This window comes from Pseudophryne corroboree, chromosome 12 (genome assembly GCF_028390025.1).
Source record: "Pseudophryne corroboree isolate aPseCor3 chromosome 12, aPseCor3.hap2, whole genome shotgun sequence".
NCBI classification, from domain to species: Eukaryota; Metazoa; Chordata; class Amphibia; order Anura; family Myobatrachidae; genus Pseudophryne; species Pseudophryne corroboree.
Window position 1 is genome coordinate 48,732,999 of NC_086455.1, and position 21,588 is coordinate 48,754,586.

Genomic DNA, 21,588 nt, shown 5'->3' on the forward strand with positions numbered 1-21,588 from the left:
ACCACTTAACTGACAATTTCCCCTCCACATTTTTTTTTTTACAAAAGTTGGGGGGGGGAGGGGGATTATGACAGAATTAGGGGAAAAACCTGTTTTTAAACATGTCCACAACGTTTTTATTAGACTAAAACAAAACATTTTTTCAATATTTTTTTTTTAATCCCCCCAACATCGGAACATTGGTCACCAGCGAAACATTGCGACCATTGACGCCGACGACGGTAATGGGGGAGAGATGTAAGAGGGGAGAGATGTGAGGGGGGAGGGGGTTGACGCTGGGCTGCCCTGTCACTGGCCATGATCGGGAGGGAGAAGAAGGGGGAAACAGAGCCGCATCTGTGTTTTGTTTTAATGCTTACAGGAGGGGTGACGCTGGGCTGGCTGCAGTGATCGGGACAGAGGGAGGAGGCAGGAGGGAGGGCACAGCTGTGCTGTTTAGCTTCACTTATGGTTCTATCACTGCACACAGTGATCAGGACAGAGGGAGGGAGTGTTTGCGCTGGATGGGGGAAATGCTGCAGTAATCGGGATACACTGGGGGCAGAGCCGCGGCGGTTGCAGAGGGCTGCCTAACAGGTCCCTCTGAGTGGCCGTTTCTGACCGGTCGCATCAGATGCGACCATGTCAGGGAAAGCCCAGCCTGGTGTGGTCGCATCTGATTTGATCATGCCAGGCAAGTGGTTAAGGGTGGGTACACACTAGGCAATGTGCACCATGAGCGGCGGCGTCTAGTGTGTTCCCTTTACTGCCGGGGAGGTCGTCGGCGGTACGTACACACGGAGCAGTATGAAAAGGATATCACTCATTGACGTCACGCCGCGGCCGGGCCGTGCATGCAGTTTTTGGATGACAGTCCAAAGTGAGCTACATGCACCCCGACACTGAGGGTCGTTAACGACCTGCGGGGCCGCGCATCGCTCATCGTTGGGCAGTGTAGTCAATATGGTAACCACATTGCTCAGGAAGGGTGAAATGAGCTACATCGTTTACTTTATCAGCAAGAGTGTACCCACCTTAAAGCTTTGAAAAACTGCTCTGGCATTACACAGACCAAAGGTCATTACAAAGTACTCTATAAGCTGCTGGTCATGCCCCCAGTCCCTCTCTCACCCATGAATAGACGCTGTGCGGATGAGGCAGGTGCACAGGTGTATTCATTACTCACTAATACATTTTAAAAGATCCACAGGTGGAGCTGATTATTTCACTTGCAATTCTGTGAAGAGCAGTAGCGGAACTTGCCACGGGCAAGCAGGACTTTTGCCCGGGGCGCCGCCTTCCGGAGGGCACAGGGTGCCGCACCAGGGGAAGATCCGCTGCTGCTGTGTGCCCTCCGCTGGCCGCTGCCCCCCTGCTGCCGCTGGCCGCTGCCCCCCCCCCGCTGCTGCTGTGAAGGGAAACTAGAAGCGTACGCGTCTAGTTTCCCTTCGTGGAGAAGTCCTTTACTGTGCAGTGCGCGATGACGTCATTGCGCACCGCACATCATTTAAGTCTGTACAGGGGGCGTAAATGGCCATGCCCCCTGTACGAAGCCATGCCCCCTATTGCCGCCTGGGGCGCACAGAGCCCCAGGACCGGCCCTGGTGAAGAGATCTGGAAAACATGAACTGTTTGGGTCCTGAAGACCAGGTTTGAGAACCTGCGGTCTAGGCCACTGTTTCCCAACCTTGGGCCTTAATGTACACTAAAGGCCCATACACATTGGGCGATTCTGAGCTCAAAGTAGCTCACTTTTGGCATTTTGAGCTACTTTGCGCTCAAACTCGTCCTGTGTGTATGGGCTAGCTATGAGCGCTGATGTGCGCTCCTGTATTATTGCTAGCCGCCGTTTGTTGGGCTGTTCCTGGACTTTCCTGGACCTGTGGTGAGCTAGGTAATTGATAAGAAAGGTGTTTCACCACAGGTGATGGCCATCATACATTACCAGAAAAGTCCAGGAACAGAGCATTGTCTCCCTCATGGAGAGGGTCAGGTAGGCAAGTATGGTACAAACAGCCCGACAAACGGCGGCTAGCAATAATACGTATGGTTTGTACAGCCGAGTGAAGCACTTTCCACAATCTCAGACCCTCCAACATGACCCGCCCCACTAGGTACAAAATACTCTGTTTCTGGACTTCCCTCTTAATGTATGATTGCCATCACCTGTGTTGAACTAGATAAATGATAAGAAAGCTGTTTCTTCACAGGTGATGGCAACAGGGCCCCGTGGACATCGCTGGCACAGGGAAAATAGCTCAGTGTGTATGCACTGAGCTATTTTCCTGCCAGCGATGTTCACATTATCACTGTGCATACACGCCCAGTGTGTGTGCACCATAACAGTCTAAGCCAGTGGTAGCCAACCCTGTTCCTCGAGAGCTACCAACAGTTCACATGTTCCAGCTCACCTACAGGTGCACAGGTGTATTCATTACTTACTGACACATTTTAATAAACCCACAGATGGAGCTAATTATTTAACTTGTAATTCTGTGAGGAGGAGACCTGGAAAACATTAACTGTTGGTAGCTTTCGAGGGCCAGGGTTGGCTACCACTGGTCTAAGCATTAAAGATATCTATTCTTGTGCACAGATGGTTCAATCAAAATAACCAATGCACTAATTAAGTCACCTGTGCTTAAGTATGGTTATCCTTAAAACCTGGACTGCCAGTGTGCCTTGAGGGCCATGGTTGACACCCTCTGGTGTAGACCTTTAGAATAATTATGCTTCTTGTATATGAAATTGAGTATAGTTGGATAAAAGTGAGATGGAGAAGGACGTTAGACTATTAGTTGACATGTAGCTGAATCAGCACACAGCGTGTGAGTGCAAAGGGGGATTACTGAATGAGATGCAACCATAGTATTATTATCATTGCTGTATATAAGTCATTACAAAGGCCATACCTTGATTTTGGAGTACATTTTTGGATGCCACCCTAGAAAAGGATATATAAGCTACGAAAGCTTTAGAGCAGAGGTTCTCAAACTCGGTCCTCGGGGGCCCACACAGTGCATGTTTTGCAGGTCTCCTCACAGAATCGCAAGTGAAATAATTAGCTCCACCTGTGGACCTTTTAAAATGTGTCAGTGAGTAATTAATACACCTGTGCACCTGCTGGGTTACCTGCAAAACATGCACTGTGTGGGCTCCCGAGGACCGAGTTTGAGAACCTCTGCTTTAGAGTCCAGCAAACTCATTAATAATGGGATAGGGTAGGGTTAAATAGTAAAGAGCAGCTCCAAAGTCTTGGTATGTTTGCATAGGATAAAAGGTGCTTAGAAGTGACCTATTACTCACCATGTATACAGTTACACAGTCATGTGAAAACAATAGTACACCCTCTTTCAATTAACACTGATATAGTGTTCACTAAGTTCTAAAATGTGTTAGGCAGATAATTCAATGGGGGTCATTCTTTTATAGGATCCTTGTACCATACCTCCCAACATGACCCTCTCCAGGAGGGACAGAATGCTCTGCTCCTGGACTTCCCTCTTACTGTATGATTGCCATCACCTGTGCTGATACACTTTTCTTATCCATTAACCTGTTCAAAACAGGTGACAGCAATCCTAAATTAAGATGAAAGTCCAGAAGCAGGGCATTTTGTCCCTCCTGGAGAGGGTCATGTTGGGAGGTATGGTGTACTGTAGCCTGATCCAGTTTTGGCCAAGTTACATTGTCTAACAAATAGCCTCACAGTTTCCTCTATAATGCTGTCTTATAAAGAGGATTTATAGTGGACAACCCGCATCTCCCCTCCATCACCATGCCTGATGGTTGGTATGTGGTACTTGCTGTGATTTGCTATGTTTGGTCTTTGACAAATGTGGGGGCAGATTCTGAGGGAGAAGCAGTGATAAGAGTGGAGAAGTGTGCCAGTGGAGAAGTTGAAGCCTCTGTGTACGCAAACACTTTTAGTGACACTCCCAGTGAATCTCCTTGCGTCTGATCAGAAGTCCCTCCTTCGTGACCCCTTCAGTCAGGCACAAAATGCTCTGCTCCTGGGCTTCCCTTTCGATTCATGATTGCTGTCACCTGTCTTGAAAAACCTTACTTACTGTATCAATTAACTATTTCAACACAGGTGCTAGCAGTACATTAAGATGTAAGCCCAAGAACAGAGCATTTTGTAACTGATGGAAGGGGTCATGTTGAAGGGTCTGGAATATCCACTTCTAAGTCACAGCTCAGGAACGCCCAGTACATGGCCAATGCATTTCTGAGACCATGTGTCTCAATATCTACCGTGATTCTGTGCACACGCACCGTAGGGGACACGCGCTGTACAACATTTTAGCTACTTGCACGCACAGCTGAAAAACGATGTTGTATATTAAGTCTAAATAACTCCACTTTGGTCTCATCTGTCCAGAGGATATGGTTCCAGAAGTCCTGTGTCTCAGATTATTAAGATGAAACTGTGCTAACCTTTGGAGAAATGAGACCTTCTCCCGGCCACCGACTATTCTTCCATGACAGTTATACTTCCTCAGTCTATTCCTGATGGCAGAGTCCTGAGTTTTAGCTGTGTTGACAGCAGCCTGTACATCCATGGTTGTAGTTTCTGGCTGGGATCTTTGGTATATCTTGCAGCATTAGAAGCTCTGATCTTTGGCTGAGTTTAGTAGAATAATTTGCAACACTCTTCAGATTTCTCCATTTGTAAATAATTTGCTCACTAATGATAAAGCAGTTGACTTCAAATTGCCTGGGAATGGCCTCTAGCTCTTTCCACTCTGATGAACAGCAGTCACTTCTCTGAGATCATTGCAGATGTCTTTTCTCTGCGGCATGGTATTAGCACAACCCTGTGTGCTACGGACTGTACTGCCAGACGCTCTGTCATATATAGAGGTGGTCGTACTTCCTGACAACCAAACAATGATGTGAATTTGATTAGCAACACCTGGTTCCCACTTCCTTGATTATTGATATGAGCATAGTTAGGGATTCTCAAACATAGCTTAATGTTGCTTTTGTTGCATAAAAGAATAACAATGTAATATCTGTTGTGATATTTGTCTCATGAGATTACCTAATCTTAAATGTAAAAATGTATTGAATTCCTTGTGTACAAAATATGTTATCTGTAAACAAGTTATGGGGGTGATTGATCCAGGGCATACTTACCTGGTAGATGCTAGATCCAAGTGGCCTTTGGGACCTTTTACGCCAGGGGGAGGAGCCACGATACAAGGGAGCTAGGCCAGTGGGATAGTTCCTCTACTATCCACGCCACCAACTATTACCTTTAGTAATCAGGTGGCGAGCGAAGCGGAGTGAGCCACCGAGCCCGAAGCGTGGCGAGCGAGGGTACTTTTCGGGTACCCTGTTCGGCTGTAGCTCCTCCCCCTGGTGACGTGTCTCCTCCCCTAGTGACGTCAGAAGGTACCTTCTCCCACTCCGATTTAGAACCAACCATACTTGCCTACCCTCTCGGAAGGCTCCCGAAAATCGTGTGGCGCTCCCGAAAATGAAAGGTGAACAAGTCTCCCATATCCGCCACCATCTCCCGCATCCCACCTCAGCAGCACACATCAGAGCACCAGTGACCGGTCTGAGAGGGACTAAAAGACTCGATGTGCGCTGAATTACGTCATCATAGCTTCGCCCCCCCGCTATCCATTGCCTGTTTTCTCTGCACTGTATGGAGTGTACTGTATGGGGTGGAGCCACAATGACCCATTTGTGCTGACCCCCCCCCCCCCCCGTACAGCCCCCTTCCCAACACACACACCCCCTATTTGCTGACCAGGCTGCCCCCGCCCGGATGGGACAGCATTGTAGGTAGGCAAGTATTATTCAGGGTTTTTACCCCATTGCCATTTCTGCGGTCAGTAAGGAATGCCATTCTCTTATGTCACACTATATGGGTTCTGTGTTCCTGTAGATCATTTAGAAAATAATCCTGATGGAACAGTATGTAATGCTTTCATGAAGTCCAGTTGCATGCAAACCAAAACAAATATCTGGATGAACCCTTGTAGGGGGAGTATATACTGTACTAAGACTAATGGCAATACATATATTTTAAATGTTCCATAGGCATGCCAAGCCTCCCACGAGTCTGACACTGACGCCAACTAGAAGCCAGGACGCTGATATCATGGAGCCTAATGCTTGTGATCCAAGTGAAATAAAGCCCCCTATTGGGCCGGATTGTGTCCAGCGCTATGAAAGACCACCTCCTGTCCACACGGCGGCTGACTGGAAAATTATACTGCACCTGCCCGAAATTGATACGTGGATACGAGGCACAGCTGATAGAGTGAGAGGACTTACACAGTCTGTGCAAGAGGATCCCCAGAGCAAGCACGTGGACGTGCACCTAATGCAGCTGAAGGTGAGCACAATACAGGAATGTGATGTAACACAATGCAGGAATGTGATGTAACACAATGCAGGAATGTGATGTAACACAATGCAGGAATGTGATGTAACACAATGCAGGAATGTGATGTAACACAATGCAGGAATGTGATGTAAGGTTTGCCGGCTCTGTATATTTCCCTATTACCTGGCTTGATTACTATCTTAATCCAGTGCTTAATCTTTCTGGCACCATAGAAAATAAACTACAAATCAGTATCATCCTCAGCTATGTGATTCCGACAGTACAGAGCGAGATGAATGCAGAAAATAGAGCTATGCGGGATAATTTGGTGCTGACAGTAGTTTTGGTGTAACATGTATATTTCCGCTCCACGCATGCCTAGGCGGAGTATGGTAATGGAGTGTATGTCTGACATACTCCCTGCGCACATGGGGGGGTCATTCCGAGTTGATCGCTAGCTGCTTTCGTTCGCAGCGCAGCGATCAGGCAAAAAAACGGCAGTTCTGCGCATGCGTATGCGGCGCAATGCACACGCGCGACGTACTCTTACAACGAACTATGTAGTTTCACACAAGGTCTAGCGACGCTTTTCAGTCGCACTGCTGACCGCAGAGTGATTGACAGGAAGTGGGTGTTTCTGGGTGTCAACTGACCGTTTTCAGGGAGTGAGTGAAAAAACGCAGGCGTGCCAGATAAAGACGCAGGTGTGGCTGGTGAAACGTAGGCATGGCCGGCCGAACGCAGGGCGTGTTCGTAACGTCAAAACAGGAACTAAATAGTCTGCAGTGATCGCAAACTAGGAGTAGGTCTGGAGCTACTCTGAAGCTGCACAAAATTATTTTGTAGCCGCTGTGCGATCCTTTCGTTCGCACTTCTGCTAAGCTAAGATATACTCCCAGAGGGCGGCGGCTTAGCGTTTGCACGGCTGCTAAAAACAGCTAGCGAGCGAACAACACGGAATGAGGGCCTTACTACTGTTTGAGTTTGACGCATCTTCAGATACATTCCACCCATCATCAACACAAGCTGCTCTTTGTGTACAGTAAATCTTTTCCTACCTAGGTAGATTTATCCAACTCTGTATGAGGCCTATCGTATACATACTGTGGGCTTGTGTGACTTGTCACAAGCGATCTCCATTCCCTCAGGATAAAGAAATTAGTGGAATCAAACCCAAACTGTCCATACACTTCTTCACATAAATGTTTTTTGTTTTTCTTTCTATATTGTTTTTTATCGAAAAGGAACACGTCATATCATTACACAATGTCAGTACATCGAAACACAAATGCATAGAAAAGTCTATAGCTAACAGGCTTAACTAGAAATAACGCATGAGGAAATGGCCGTCATAATGCATCCTCAGAATGGAGGGACACCATCCTCCCAGACGGTCATATTGTACCAAGCAGTTAATCTCATCACATTACGGATGTCATTAATCACCACAGGGGACAAGGTGATCAAATAGGGCAACCATATATCATTGTGCCCTAGACTCCGTAGCCAAAGAGCACTCTATCCAGTCCATTTGAAAAAGATAATGTAATCGCACCAATAATAAAGATAAGGGAATAGGGTCAGGTGTAATCCACTGGGATAGGATAGTTTTTTTGGAGACTGCTGCAATACGGGCCAATAATAATTTATTACCTCTGGAATTTGTCAGGGGGGGGGGGGGGGGGGGGGTGTATGTTCCATAAAGTCCAAGACTTTGCTATAGTTGTCACAACTGAGGGCCTGAGCTGACGGGAGGCAGCCTCAGTTGTAGGGGCTGAGATGTACCGGAACCTGGGAGGTTGTATCAGACCCCTGGACATGTAAGTAACATGAATAATAACTGCCCGAAGGCGTGACCACGACAACTTGGATAAAAGTCAATGATGTTTATTATGACAACCAAAGCACTGACGCCTTCCTTGCTCAGGCACAGTGTATTTATACCTGCAGCAAGGAAGGGATTGGCTAGGCAATTATGCAGATTATCAATACTGAGAACAGATTGGTGGAAATGATCAGCTGACAGAATCCAAGATGGCTGCGCCCATGCAGACACTTGGAGGGAAGTTTGGTTTGTAATCCATGTGGTAATGAAAACAGTAATGGCGGCGCCGGCCACCGGAGACAGGAGGCGCCAGGCTGACAGATGCACATCCAACCACGCGGACACAGCGGAGGCCGCGGCTGACGTAATCGCCACTCAGACACTCTGCATGCAGAAGTTCAGGGACGGCGGCGGAGGCCGCGGGAGACGCCATGCCAGGTGTAATATGGCGTTTACTGTGACAGCGTCCCAGAGTGACAGGAGAGGATACAGGAATGTACACATCAGGATAACAGATGGGATCCGGTCCTGGAGCGCTGAGCCAGCCTTAGGAGGCATCTGATGGGTAAGAAATGGCGTCCAGATACCCGGATCGTGACAATAGTGAAAGGAAGTTTTAGTTCGAGGTTAATATAGGTCCAGGCGGTTTTCCAAAATGTATGCACAATAGGGCACAACCTCATACAATGTAGAATTTCCGCTTCAGGAGTGGCACATTTGAAAGTTAGCATCATCTGCTACACCCGTAACAAATCACAATTTTTGTGTGTAATACGCCTTATGCAGTAGCTTATATAGTGCATCTCTGTATGGGAAGACAACACCAATTGTTTATTAAGTTATTGAAAGAAAGACAACACCTCTTTTAATGCCAAGCCAGTCCAGGCTCCCTTCCATTTACCCAAACCCAAAGCCACTTTATGCATTTCCAACTTACGTCTTGAACAACCATATATAAAGGAAGTGATATGAGTGGCCAGTGGGTTATGCCTTATTGAAACATCTAAGACACAAGGTGGGTTAGAGAAGTGTGTAAACATAACAGAGGTGAAGATACATTTATTTATTTATTATTTATTAACAGTTTCTGACATAGCGCAGCATATTCCGTTGCGCTTTACAATTAGAACAACAGTAATAGAACAAAACTGGGTAAAAACAGACAGACATAGAGGTAGGAAGGCCCTGCTCGTAAGCTTACAATCTATAGGGATAACTCTTTACTTGGAAATACAGAAATGGGAAAATCTATGGAGGTGAATTTTTCCTTAAATTGGGGTAATGTCAAAATGGATGAGCAATCCTTATCTAAAAATTGATATATCATTCTTAATCTCTGGAGGTGCCAAGTTTTATTCACCACGCCTGGAAAACCATTTTGAAAGTCTGGATTGGATGGGCCATCCGAGGGGTATAAACTTTACCACTGGGGGTAGCCGACCCACCAGAGTATGTAATAAATTTAAGAGGTCGGTACGTGGGCCTAAGGCATAATCCAGATTATGATTGCTGTGATTATCCTAACTCCCTATCCAATCCAGTGCAACCCTATAATTCACTGCCAAGGCATAATTATGGGCGCAAGGCAAATTAACACCTCCCTGAGAAGAAGGCTGTTGCAGCTTAAATAAAGAAATGCGAGGCCTCTTTCCTGCCTATATAAAATGATTGAGAGCTGTTTTAATAATCTGGTTATCCGTTTTTGAAATTAAAAAGGGAAGCATTTGTATTGAATACAGTAGTCTAGGAAATGTTATTTAATGATTGTACAGTAATACTCTTCTTCCACTTCCACAGAGCTTCTTACTCGTCGTTAGCTGTATGCTTGATGCTGCAACAGATTGGGAGGGGAGATGATTAGTGCGATCGCTCTTCCCCCATACTCTCCCTGCCCCCCCCCCCCCTCCCCGCAGGCAGAGGAGACTGCTGGTGCTCGGACCCACCGCAGCTCTACACACAGTAGCGGGGCTAGGAAGAGAGAATGCTGCCAGTGACATGTAAGGAAGGGTATGAAGATCTGGGCCCCTACAACAAGCCAGGGCCTGGGTAATTGTAGCCGCTCCCCGCTCTCCCTTCCCTTGTCAGAGCTCCTGGGCATGGTTGCACGGTTGTGAAAAGATTCAGACTGCGACACAGATGCACATTCGCATGAGAAAGTCATATTACTGGTGGTTGGTCAGGGACAGGTACAAACACTGGATTGCTAACACACTGCTGTTGATGATAAGTGCTTATTTTCATGTCTTGGGCATTTATTACAATTGTATGTGAGGATTTTAGTACATTTTATATTTATTTTTACCTTAATCGAGACATAATTGTTTCTGCTGTTTTAGAGAGGTTATTTGAATGTTTTAATGCCTGGTAGTCAGTGCTTAAAGTGGTCCTAGAGAGGTGGTGGAACTGCCCCCACCCTCCTTCCCGGCGCCTATGCAATAAAGGTATTGCGCGTGTCATAGGCTCGCACCCCCAAAAAGGGGCATGGTCTCAAAAACAAAGGGGCGTGGTCACACAATAGTAATAATGCCCACAGTAGTAGCACCCCGTAATACACAATGCCCACAGCAGTAGCACTCCTTTTACAATGCCCACAGTAGTAGTGCTCCTTATGCAATGTCCACTGTACTGGTAGTGCCCCTTATATAGAGCCCATAGTAGTGATGCCCCTTATGCAGTGCCCCCTTTACAATGCCCTCATTAGTAGTGCCCCCATTAGTAATGCCCTTATTAGTAATGCCCATGTGTAGTATTGCCCCCAGTAGTAATGTCGCCTGTAGTAATGCCCCCAGCCATTTAGCACCCTGTAGTTTAGCCCCAGTAGTTATGCCCCCAGTAGTTTAGCCCCCAGTGGTAATGCCCCTGCAGTTATGACCCCAGTAGTTTACCCCCCCTTTAGTTTAGCCTCCCAGTGGTAATGCCCCCCAGTAGTTTAGCCCCAGTAGTTTAGTCCTCATGTAGTTTGCCCCATGTAGTTTAGCCCCATGTAGTTTGCCCCAAGTAGTAATGCCCCCTGTAGTTTGCCTCCCTGTAGTTTAGCCCCCTTGTAGTTTAGCCCCCCTGTAGTAATTCCCCCAGTAGTTTAGCCCCTGTAGTTATGCCCCCAGTAGTAATGCCCCTGTAGTTATGCCCCCAGTAGTAATGCGCCCCTGTAGTAATGTTCCCAGTAGATTGCCCCCAGTGGTTAGCCCCCTCTAGCTTGCCCCCAGTAGTTTGCTGCCAGTAGATTGCCCCCAGTGGTTAGCCCCCTGTAGCTTGCCTCCAGTAGTTTGCCCCCCCTGTAGCTTGCCCCCAGTAGACGCGCTGCTAATACAGTCACACATATGTTTAAAAAAACAATCACCATACTTACCAAGCCCCGGTCCCGCGTCTGACCGCTGTGATCCTCCTAGCGTCCGCTCCCCGGCTCTATGAGAGAGACGTCATGAAGTCTCTCCCATAGTGTGCACTGACAGAGCCGGGAGCCGAAAGCAGGAGCTCAGTAGTGAGCTCCTGCCGCCGGCTTCCGCTGTGACGAGAGAGCCGAGCGCCCACTGGTAACACAATCTCAGCGGGTGCCTGGCATCTCCCTGCGGTGCCGGGCACACATCGGGTGAGGTGAGCCGGAGGAGGGGGAACTGCATTCCGTCTCCAAGTGGAACTGACGGAATGCAGTTCCGCCCCATTTCGGCTCACTTTAACCCCTGGTGATAGTGAATGTGTATATTGTAACTGTAAGCAAAACAATATGGATGTAAGCAGGGGCGGATTTAGGGGTGATGACGCCGCTAGGCACAACAGTAATGGATGCCACCCGCCCGCCTTATTTTATTATTTTTATTGATTGGTTATAAGCTCTCATTCGATGATAGCCAATTTCATAGAATAATAAAAAAGCCACTATGAAATGTTTTCATTTTTAAATACTGTATTTATACTAGAGATGTGCGGCGGACACTTTTCATGTTTTGGTTTTGGATCTGGATCCCCGCTCCTGTTTTGGAACCACTCTTTCGGGTTTTGGTTTTGGATCTGGATGATTTTTGAAAAAAACATAAAAACCGCTAAAATCACAGAATTTGGGGGTAATTTTGAACCTATGGTATTATTAACCTCAATGACATTGATTACCACTCATTTCCAGTCTATTCTGAACACCTCACACCTCACAATATTGTTTTTAGGCCAAAAGGTTGTACCAAGTACAGTAGCTGGATGACTAAGCTAAGCAACACAAGTGGGCGGCATAAACACCTGGCCCATCTAGTAGTGGCACTGCAGCGTCAGACAGGATGGCAGTTTTAAAAAAACTAGACCCCAAAGAGCACATAATGCAATGAAAGAAAAGAGACGCAAGATGGAATTGTCCTTTGGCTCTTGGGCCCTCCCACCCACCCTTATGTTGTTTAAACAGGACATGCACAGTTTCATTTCAGCGACAGGTGGTCCCCCTGGAAAAAGCTTGCCAAGTTCTCCGAATCATAGCTAGATACAAACATACCACCTCCATATTTGATGACTTTTCACATTATGAGAAGAGGCAAGAGGAAGAGGACAGTGTCAGGAAGGTGATTAAAAATTAGAGAGGCACATGCAATAAAGAACAACATTACTGGACAAACTGAAAAACTAGGCGCCAAAGCCTCCAAAATTGTACCCCCTTCTCCATTTTCAGGGATTGAGATAATCTCGGATTTAATGTTGGGATGCAAATAAACTGGTGTATACCACAGGATCAAGATTGGACATTTTCCCCTCCACGGAGTCTGGAGACTTATTTTGTGAAAAACTCGTGGGTTTCTTTTTTTCCATTTTTTTTATTGCATTTTTATTTACATATTTTGTGGCAGATGCCTTATTTTTGTTTTTCACAGCTCCCAGTTGCACGCATGTGAGCATACCTGTGTGTCCCAGTTGCACGCATATGAGCATACCTGTGTGTCCCAGTTACACGCATGTGAGCATACCTGTGTGTCTTGTTTATTTTATTCATATTTTATTTTTAACTAAAGCCGCTCCTTAAATGTTTTAGCAGCATTTCCTGAGCCCCCACAGCAGCCTTGGATGGGGCAAGTTGAGTTTGGGTAATTTTTTTGTTAATGAGCCCCTGCCCTAGTGGAGCTTACCACTCTACAGTCCAAACTCATTTCATACTATAAGAAGGACTGTGGGAGGAAGCAATGCTAACCTCTATGCCCACAGCATTCTCAGCCTGGCAAGCCAGACATCTTCGTTGCTGTAAGCCACCATGAGACTCCATACTGGGCTTTATCTAGTAACTGTTTGTGCCTCACAGGAGCTCCTGGCCCATCTAGTGCTGCAGTGCAATGGAAAGCTGATGCAATGCAAGATCACTCAAACTTTGTTCTTCTAACACCACAAGGTCTTGCGATAACCCTACGCAGCCCTTATGAAAAGAAGATCCCTGTACAACAAATGTGCATCTTCTAAATAAATAATCCCCAAAAAAGGAACATCAATAATAAATAATCAAAATTAAAGTTGACTAATTGGAGCCATTCAGTTGAGTGGTTCCCTAACATGAAATAATTGAGAAGAACCTCTCTCTAATGCTCCGGCAGAAAATATCACTTTTACCTCTCCAGCAGTTCAGCTGGATTATGATTCAGTCTCTCCCCACTTTATTTAAAAACACTTCGGCAATTTCCATTTTCAACTTTGCGGCTAGTTTTCACAAATCTGTTTGTGATGTTGAAGCTTGTTTCATATTTGCTCTACGCTTTCATTTAAATCTAGGATCAAGTGCAGCAGCACCCCTGGACTTATGCAGCACAGGCAGCGCTCTTGGAGAATTTTACAGCACAGCAGACAGTCAACAGCACCCCTGGACTTAAACAGCAGTGAGGCAGCACCCCAGGATTGATAGGGCAGAGGGGCAGCACCCCATATAGGGCAGCACCCCTGGAATGATGTGGCAAAGAAAGACGTGCAAGATGGAATTGTCCTTGGGCCCTTCCACCCACCATTATGTTGTATAAACAGGACTTGCACACTTTAACAAACCAATCATTTCAGCGTCAGGGTCTGCCATATGACTATGGCTGAAATGATTGGTTTGTTTGGGCCCCCACCAAAAAAAAGCAATTAATCTCTCCTTGCACAAACTGGCTCTGCAGTGGCAAGACGTTGTCCTCATCCTCAGATTCCCCCCCCTCTTCAGTGTTTACATCCTCACAGATAAATAATATTCAAACAAAACCACATTATTTAGGCGTCAGTGGCCTGCTTACGCTATTACCCAAAGTTTCTGAACTTGACAATGACCTATGATGAATGCGCTGCAGGTGGCGTATAAGGGAGGATTTTCCTAGGTGGTTAACGTCCTTACCCCTATTTATTATGGATTGACAAAGGCAACAGATGGCTTGAAACCTGTTGTCTGGATTGTGGAGAAATAATTCCACACCAAAGAAGTGGCTTTTTTGGTATTTTGTCCAGGCATGACAATGGGCTTTTTCATCCCATGGTCAACAACTGTCTCCACTGGTGCCTTATTCAAGCAAACCACATCACCATCAGAATCCTCATCGTCAACTTCCTCCGCAGCGCTAGCTACACCAATATCCTCCTCATCCTGGGGTACTTCTACAGTGACATCCTCACTCTCAATATCAGCAACTGGACTGGCGGTGCTCCTCCCAGCATTTGCAGGGGGCAAGCAAATGGTGGTAGGAGCCTCCTCTTCCCATACAGTGATGTGAAGGTCAGGCTTAGACATTGCAACCAAGGACAGTGCCAGCACCCCTGTATTTTAACAACACCCCTGTCATTTTACAGCATACAAGACAAGGCCAGTGTACATTTATTTATACTGCACCCCTGAATTTTTACAGCATACAAGACAGGGCCAGTGGGCCTAATTCAGACCTGTTCACGCGCTAGGTTTTTTTTTGCAGTCCTGCGTTCGCATAGTCGCCACCCATAGAGGAGTGTATTTTCGCTTTGCAAGTGTGCGAATACATGTGTAGCAGAGCTTGAGTCCTGTTTGCAGAAAGAGCGCTATATAAATAAAATTATTATTATTATTATTATTATTACAAACAGATTGTGTGCAGTCTCTGAGTAGCCCAGGACTTACTCAGCTGCTGCAAACACTTCAGCCTGTCTGGGTTGCTGTATGACCATATCATACATTAGGTATGGCAATCATACATTAGGTGAATATGCTGGTAGCATCTCACTGGGCTCCCGGGGTGTGCATGCGCAGTGCGGCCGCTGCGCGTGCGCACTCTACAAATCACAAAGTAATTTAGATTGCGATCGCTGGCGCTGCAGCGATCCAGTCTGACTTACCCCCAATATCATCAAATCTTCCTGCACTGCTCGCAGATGTGATGATGCAAGGAACAATAAATGCAAAAAGGGTAGAACAGCCAATGGCGCTTGATGGATTAACATCTGCCCAGGTGTATTCTAGTGGAACCCAACCACCAATTAAGTATAAAGAAACAGCATGAATTCGAAAAAACCCCTATGGCACTACCACCCTACTAGTTCAGCAATTTTTCTATTTTTTTTTTTTAATGAACACAATGTCACTTCATATAAAGTGTTCTAAGAAAGAAAGTCCAAAGAAAAGAAGTAATAGACATTGTATCTGCTGGAAAGGAGGTAATTTGGGAATTCGACTTCAGTTTTTTCTTAAGGACATTAATTCTTTTCTTTGGACTTTGATTCTTAGAACACTTTATATGAAGTGACATTGTGTTCATTAAAAAAAAAAAAATAGAAAGATTGCTGAACTAGTAGAGTGGTAGAACCAGAGGTGTTTTTTGAATTCATGATGCAAGGAACGATCATCCATACACACTAGACTATATGGATGATTTGTCATAACAATTCATCTCAAAATTACAAATTGTCCAATATATCGTTCAGTATGTACCAAGCTTTACTGTTGGTGTGAGGGTTACTGTTGGTGGATGTGTGAGTGGAGTTGGGGGGGGGTGTGAGGGTTACTGTTGGTGGATGTGTGAGTAGAGTTGAGGGAGGTGTGAGGGTTACTGTTGGTGGATGTGTGAGTGGAGTTGAGGGAGGTGTGAGGGTTACTGTTGGTGGATGTGTGAGTGGAGTTGGGGGAGGTGTAAGGGTTACTGTTGGTGGATGTGTGAGTGGAGTTGGGGAGATGTGAGGGTTACTGTTGGTGGATGTGTGAGTGGAGTTGGGGGAGGTGATTAGGGTTATTGTTGGTGGATGTGTGAGTGGAGTTGGAGGAGGTGATTAGGGTTACTGTTAGTAGATGTGTGAGTGGAGTTGGGGGAGGTGTGAGGGTTACTGTTGGTGGATGTGTGAGTGGAGTTTGGGGAGGTGTGAGGGTTACTGTTGGTGGATGTGTGAGTGGAGTTGGGGGACGTGTGAGGGTTACTGTTGGTAGATGTGTGAGTGGAGTTGGGGGAGGTGTGAGGGTTACTGTTGGTGGATGTGTGAGTGGAGTTGGGGGAGGTGTGAGGGTTACTGTTGGTGGATGTGTGAGTGGAGTTGGGGGAGGTGTGAGGGTTACTGTTGGTGGATGTGTGAGTGGAGTTGGGGTAGGTGTGAGGGTTACTGTTTGTAGAGGTGTGAGTGGAGTTAGTGTGGGTGTTAGGACTAATGGTGGTGAAAGTGTGAGTGGAGTTGGGGGAGGTGTGAGGGTTAATGGTGGTGAAAGTGTGAGTGGAGTTGGGGGAGCTGTTAGGACTAATGGTGGTGGAGGGGTGAGTGGAAAACAAGTTATAAGTACAGAGGGTATTTATTTAGAAAATATGGAGGGGTTGTGCAAGTCCCTTAATTTGCCTGAGGCGCTCGTACCCCTGGATAAACACCTGTAGGTGATGCATGATATACAATACATAAGAGATAGGGAGAATTCAATTAACTTACCCCTGCATGCAAAGAGGGCAAGCTGCCGTTGCGGCAGCGTTTAATTGCCGTCAACAGCATCTGAACTTCCCCCAGTCTCAGCTTGCAATCACGCCAGATATTTTTTTAATGAAACGCTTTTATTTAATTTTTCACTTCTTAACAAGTACAGAAAAAGGACAAACAGTAATAAGACAGAAAGTAAATAAGCATGATGGCATTGACATTAAAATACATTGTGTACATGTTTATCAGAGTCGGTACAAATAGATATCCCGGGAGCTGTGTTTTACAGGGACAATTCCCAGACTGAGCAGATTCTGTTTAGTAGATATATTAACATGCCATAATAGTACATGTATCCCAGAGTGCATACACGTATAGCCCCGAAAAGAGGCATTATAAGATTTAGACCATATATAAAATTTACATACATGTTTCCTATGCTAGTAAAATGAACATATAATTATAGTATCTCAGCACAACAAGGGTCGCTAATATCCAGGACCAGTCATCAACAGAACTAGTATCTACCTGGTAGGGGCTTTAGCTAAGGCGGAATTTAGCCACTTTGCCCAGATGCACTCGATCTTTGATTCCACATTTCTATCCAAATAAACATATTGTTTGAGGGCAATAGTAATATTAACCAGGGGAAACCAAGTATTGTAGACTGGTCCTGTGGGGGCCATCCCTGAACATGCAATGCAAACTTTGGCAAGCATACATAGGTTGATGCTGTATTGCCAGATATATTTATCTAGTAGGTCTTCCTCTATTACCACCAGGACACAAACTGCAGGGCTAAGGATAACACGATTTCAGATGTAGCTGATTAAACGTCTTGAGCCCTCCTTACTCATAAATCTGTCCAATGGAACCACTCCCCACTTAACCCACATCTCCCTGACCTGCAACTTGGGAAACAGAGGCATATTCCATCCTTGAACCTGGAAAATTTGTGTAACCAAGTTCCAGACTTGTAGGACTTGGTGAACTAATGGTAGCTTTATCCCAGACACACTGCCACTCAGAAGTGCCTGTAAGGGAGTATGGCCTGGGGTCAACTGAGCCATCATAAGAGTAGACAATGCATTAATGTTAGCCAATACCAAAGATGCACCAATAGAGTAGCATAGCGGTACAATCGTAAATGAGGAAGTTCAAGGCCCAACAATCGAGAGCTAGTTAGGACCTTGAGCTCAAAGTGAGTGCGGTGATCCACTCAGACCAGAGACAAGACGAGGCCATCTGTCTTATGAAATATTTAGTGGGATAAATACTCGGTCTTGCTGAAAGACAAACCAAAGTTTGGGCAGCAGAGCCATTTTAATAAGGTTAACAACACATTGTGAGGGAGAGAGGAAGCTTGTTCCAAACCCTTACTTGAGATCTCAGGTAGTCTATCTGGGACTGCAATTCAGGGCAACATAGTCCCGAGGAACATTAGAAACCTAAATGCCCTTGATATTTAAAAGTATTTACCTGTTATAATGGCAGAGACACAAAGGGCATGCAGGGCTTCGGTCCCCTAAGAGGGAGAATCCAGGGCTTTTCACAACTGATAAAAAGGACAAAGTAGGTGCCAAACTGATTGATCATCTTTAGGGCAATAGGCATGGAACAATAATATTCAGAGATAAATAATATGTGGTCTGAATATACTTTATCTTTTCTGGAGCCCAATTTGAATCCCCGGATATCCTGATGCACCCTAATCAAACAGGCCAGGGTCTCTACTCTATCACTATGGCAAATAAAGCAGGTGATAAGGGGCAACCCTGTCTCGTGCCCTGGGACATGTAGAACATAGGAAACCCATCTAGTCCAGGAGCTTTACCGCCAGGGAAGGAGCAAATAACCATATCTGTTTCCTAAAGAGTCAGTGGAGAATCTAAATATTCCCTGGCCTCTGCAGAGTGGGGAGGTCAATGGCTGCCAGACAGGAGTGAAATTCCATCACACTGCAAGCAAAATGGGTTTTATATAGATGTTGATAAAATTGCACAAACACTGCAGCAATATCGAGGGTTTGCATATTGCACTGGTTATTTTTGAGAGTCCCCAGCCACTGTAACTGTGGCATAAAGCTGTACTTACTCGCAGGTGCGATATAATTGCACCTTTTTAACTTCCCCCCCATAATATGATATATTTGAGAAGAATAGATTTATACAAAACATTTACAGATATGACAAAGATAAATATATAGGAGATACTGTACATAACAGACATGTAGCAAGCACACACTTAGGGGGTGTTTCCTGTTGCCCCTATTCCGTTCCAAATCAAGCATTTGAAAACCCCACTCTAGAAATGCCACGTTTGCCCCAGCATACATACTGTACCATGAAAAAAAATCAAGCAACTTGACAGAGCCATGTTGCATTGCAGGTGGGACAGATGTAACATGCACTGAGATTTAGATTTGGGTGGTGTGTGTTTAATCTGAAATCTAAATTTCAGTGTAAAAATAAAGCTAACATTTGTGGACTACAGTACAAGCAAAAGCAGTACCTAGAATCTCCCGTAATTCATCTGGGGGTGGAGCTTTTAGTCATGTGGCTCCGACTCTATGGAACTCACTTCCCCGCACAGTGCGAGAGGCCCCAACTATAGAATCCTTCAAAATAGACTCATGACTTTCCTGTTTATTCAAACATTTCCATAGTGTCCCTTTAGTATTTACATGCTTTTGTATTTTATGACAAGCTGTTCTGTACCTCATTGTTTCTATACTATATTATGCTATGTATCTGTTAAGCGCCTTGAGTCCTATTGGAGAAAGAGCGCTATATAAATAAAACTATTACAGGTTGAGTATCCCATATCCAAATATTCCGAAATACGGACTTTTTTGAGTGAGAGTAAAATAATGAAAATGTTGTTTTTTGATGGCTCAATGGAGGTCATTCCGAGTTGTTCGCTCGCAAGGCGATTTTAGCAGAGTTGCTCACGCTAAGCCGCCGCCTACTGGGAGTGAATCTTAGCATCTTAAAATTGCGAACGATGTATTCGCAATATTGCGATTACAAACTTCTTAGCAGTTTCAGAGTAGCTTCAGACTTACTCGGCATCTGCGATCAGTTCAGTGCTTGTCGTTCCTGGTTTGACGTCACAAACACACCCAGCGTTCGCCCAGACACTCCCCCGTTTCTCCAGCCACTCCTGCGTTTTTTCCGGAAACGGTAGCGTTTTTCCCCACACGCCCATAAAACGGCCTGTTACCGCCCAGAAACACCCATTTCCTGTCAATCACACTACGATGGCCTGAGCGATGAAAAAGCCGTGAGTAAAAATCCTAACTGCATAGCAAATTTACTTGGCGCAGTCGCAGTGCGGACATTGCGCATGCGCACTAAGCGGAAAATCGCTGCAATGCGATGAAATTTACCGAGCGAACAACTCGGAATGAGGGCCAATGTACACAAACTATGTTTAATACACAAAGTTATTAAAAATATTGTATTAAATTACCTCCAGGCTGTGTGTATAAGGCGTATATGAAACATAAATGAATTGTGTGAATGTACACACACTTTGTTTAATGCACAAAATGATAAAAAATATCATTATGGTATGCAATTATTCCAAAATACGGAAAAATCCCATATCCAAAATACCTCTGGTCCCAAGCGTTTTGGATAAGGGATACTCAACCTGTATTATTATTATTATTATTATTATTATTATTTATCCTGCACACAAAAATATAGATGTATTTGCTGGGTGGTCTTCTGTATGCCGGCGGTCGGGCTCCCGGCGCTCAGTATACGGGCGCCGGGAGCCCGACCGCCGGCATACCGACACTTATTTTCCCTTGTGGGGGTCCACGACCCCCATAGAGGGAGAATAAAATAGTGTGGCGCGCGTAGCGCGCCACCGTGCCCGTAGCGTGGCGAGCGCAGCGAGCCCGCAAGGGGCTCATTTGCGCTTGCCACACTGTCGGTAAGCCGGCGGTCGGGCTCCCGGCGCCGGTATGCTGGTCGCCGGGAGCCCGACCGCCGGCCAGCCGTAGTGAACCCGTATTTGCTTCCCTTGCATGAGAACATGGTTTGTTCCACACAAAAAGTTACTTACTTTATTTGCTTTACATAAAATTCTGAATTGGATCCTGTATGTCATAATGTGAATTGGGGGTACTGTGTGGCATAATGTGTACTGGCAAGCACTACAATGTGACATAATGTTAACTAGGGCACATCTATGGTTCAGAAAATGAACAAGGGCACTACTATGGGGCATAACATTAACCAAGCCACTACTATGGTTCAGAAAATGACTAGGGCACAGTTATGGGGTATAAAATGAACAACTGCTGTGGAGAGGTGTCTCTCTAGAAGTTTTGGGACAGGGGCCCCTTTAAAATGTTGCTATGGGGCCCACAAAGTTCTTGCTACGCTCCTGGTTGGGAAACTCCCTGGATTTCTGGATGCCAAGGACTGCTGCGAAGAAAGCTATGATTAACTTGCATAACCAATTAGTGCACAGCAGTAGGGGCCTGCTGTTCTATGTACTACATCCAGTGGTGCAAGTAGAAAAAATGTCTTACGGGTACTGTGTGCGCGGGTGCGAGCTCTGATTGGCTCACGGATCGGCGCTG

The 21,588-nt window shown here is 45.7% G+C and overlaps 1 protein-coding gene across 1 annotated transcript in view; it reads left to right on the forward strand.

The window, feature by feature from the left end:
* AKAP6 (A-kinase anchoring protein 6) overlaps positions 1 to 21,588 on the forward strand; it is a 389,266-nt gene that overhangs the window by 50,988 nt on the left and 316,690 nt on the right. The window contains exon 2 of the mRNA XM_063947473.1: positions 6,037 to 6,334. Within this exon, the coding sequence (XP_063803543.1) occupies positions 6,098 to 6,334 (237 nt within the window). The 5' untranslated portion in view covers positions 6,037 to 6,097. The remainder of the gene's footprint in view (positions 1 to 6,036; positions 6,335 to 21,588) is intronic.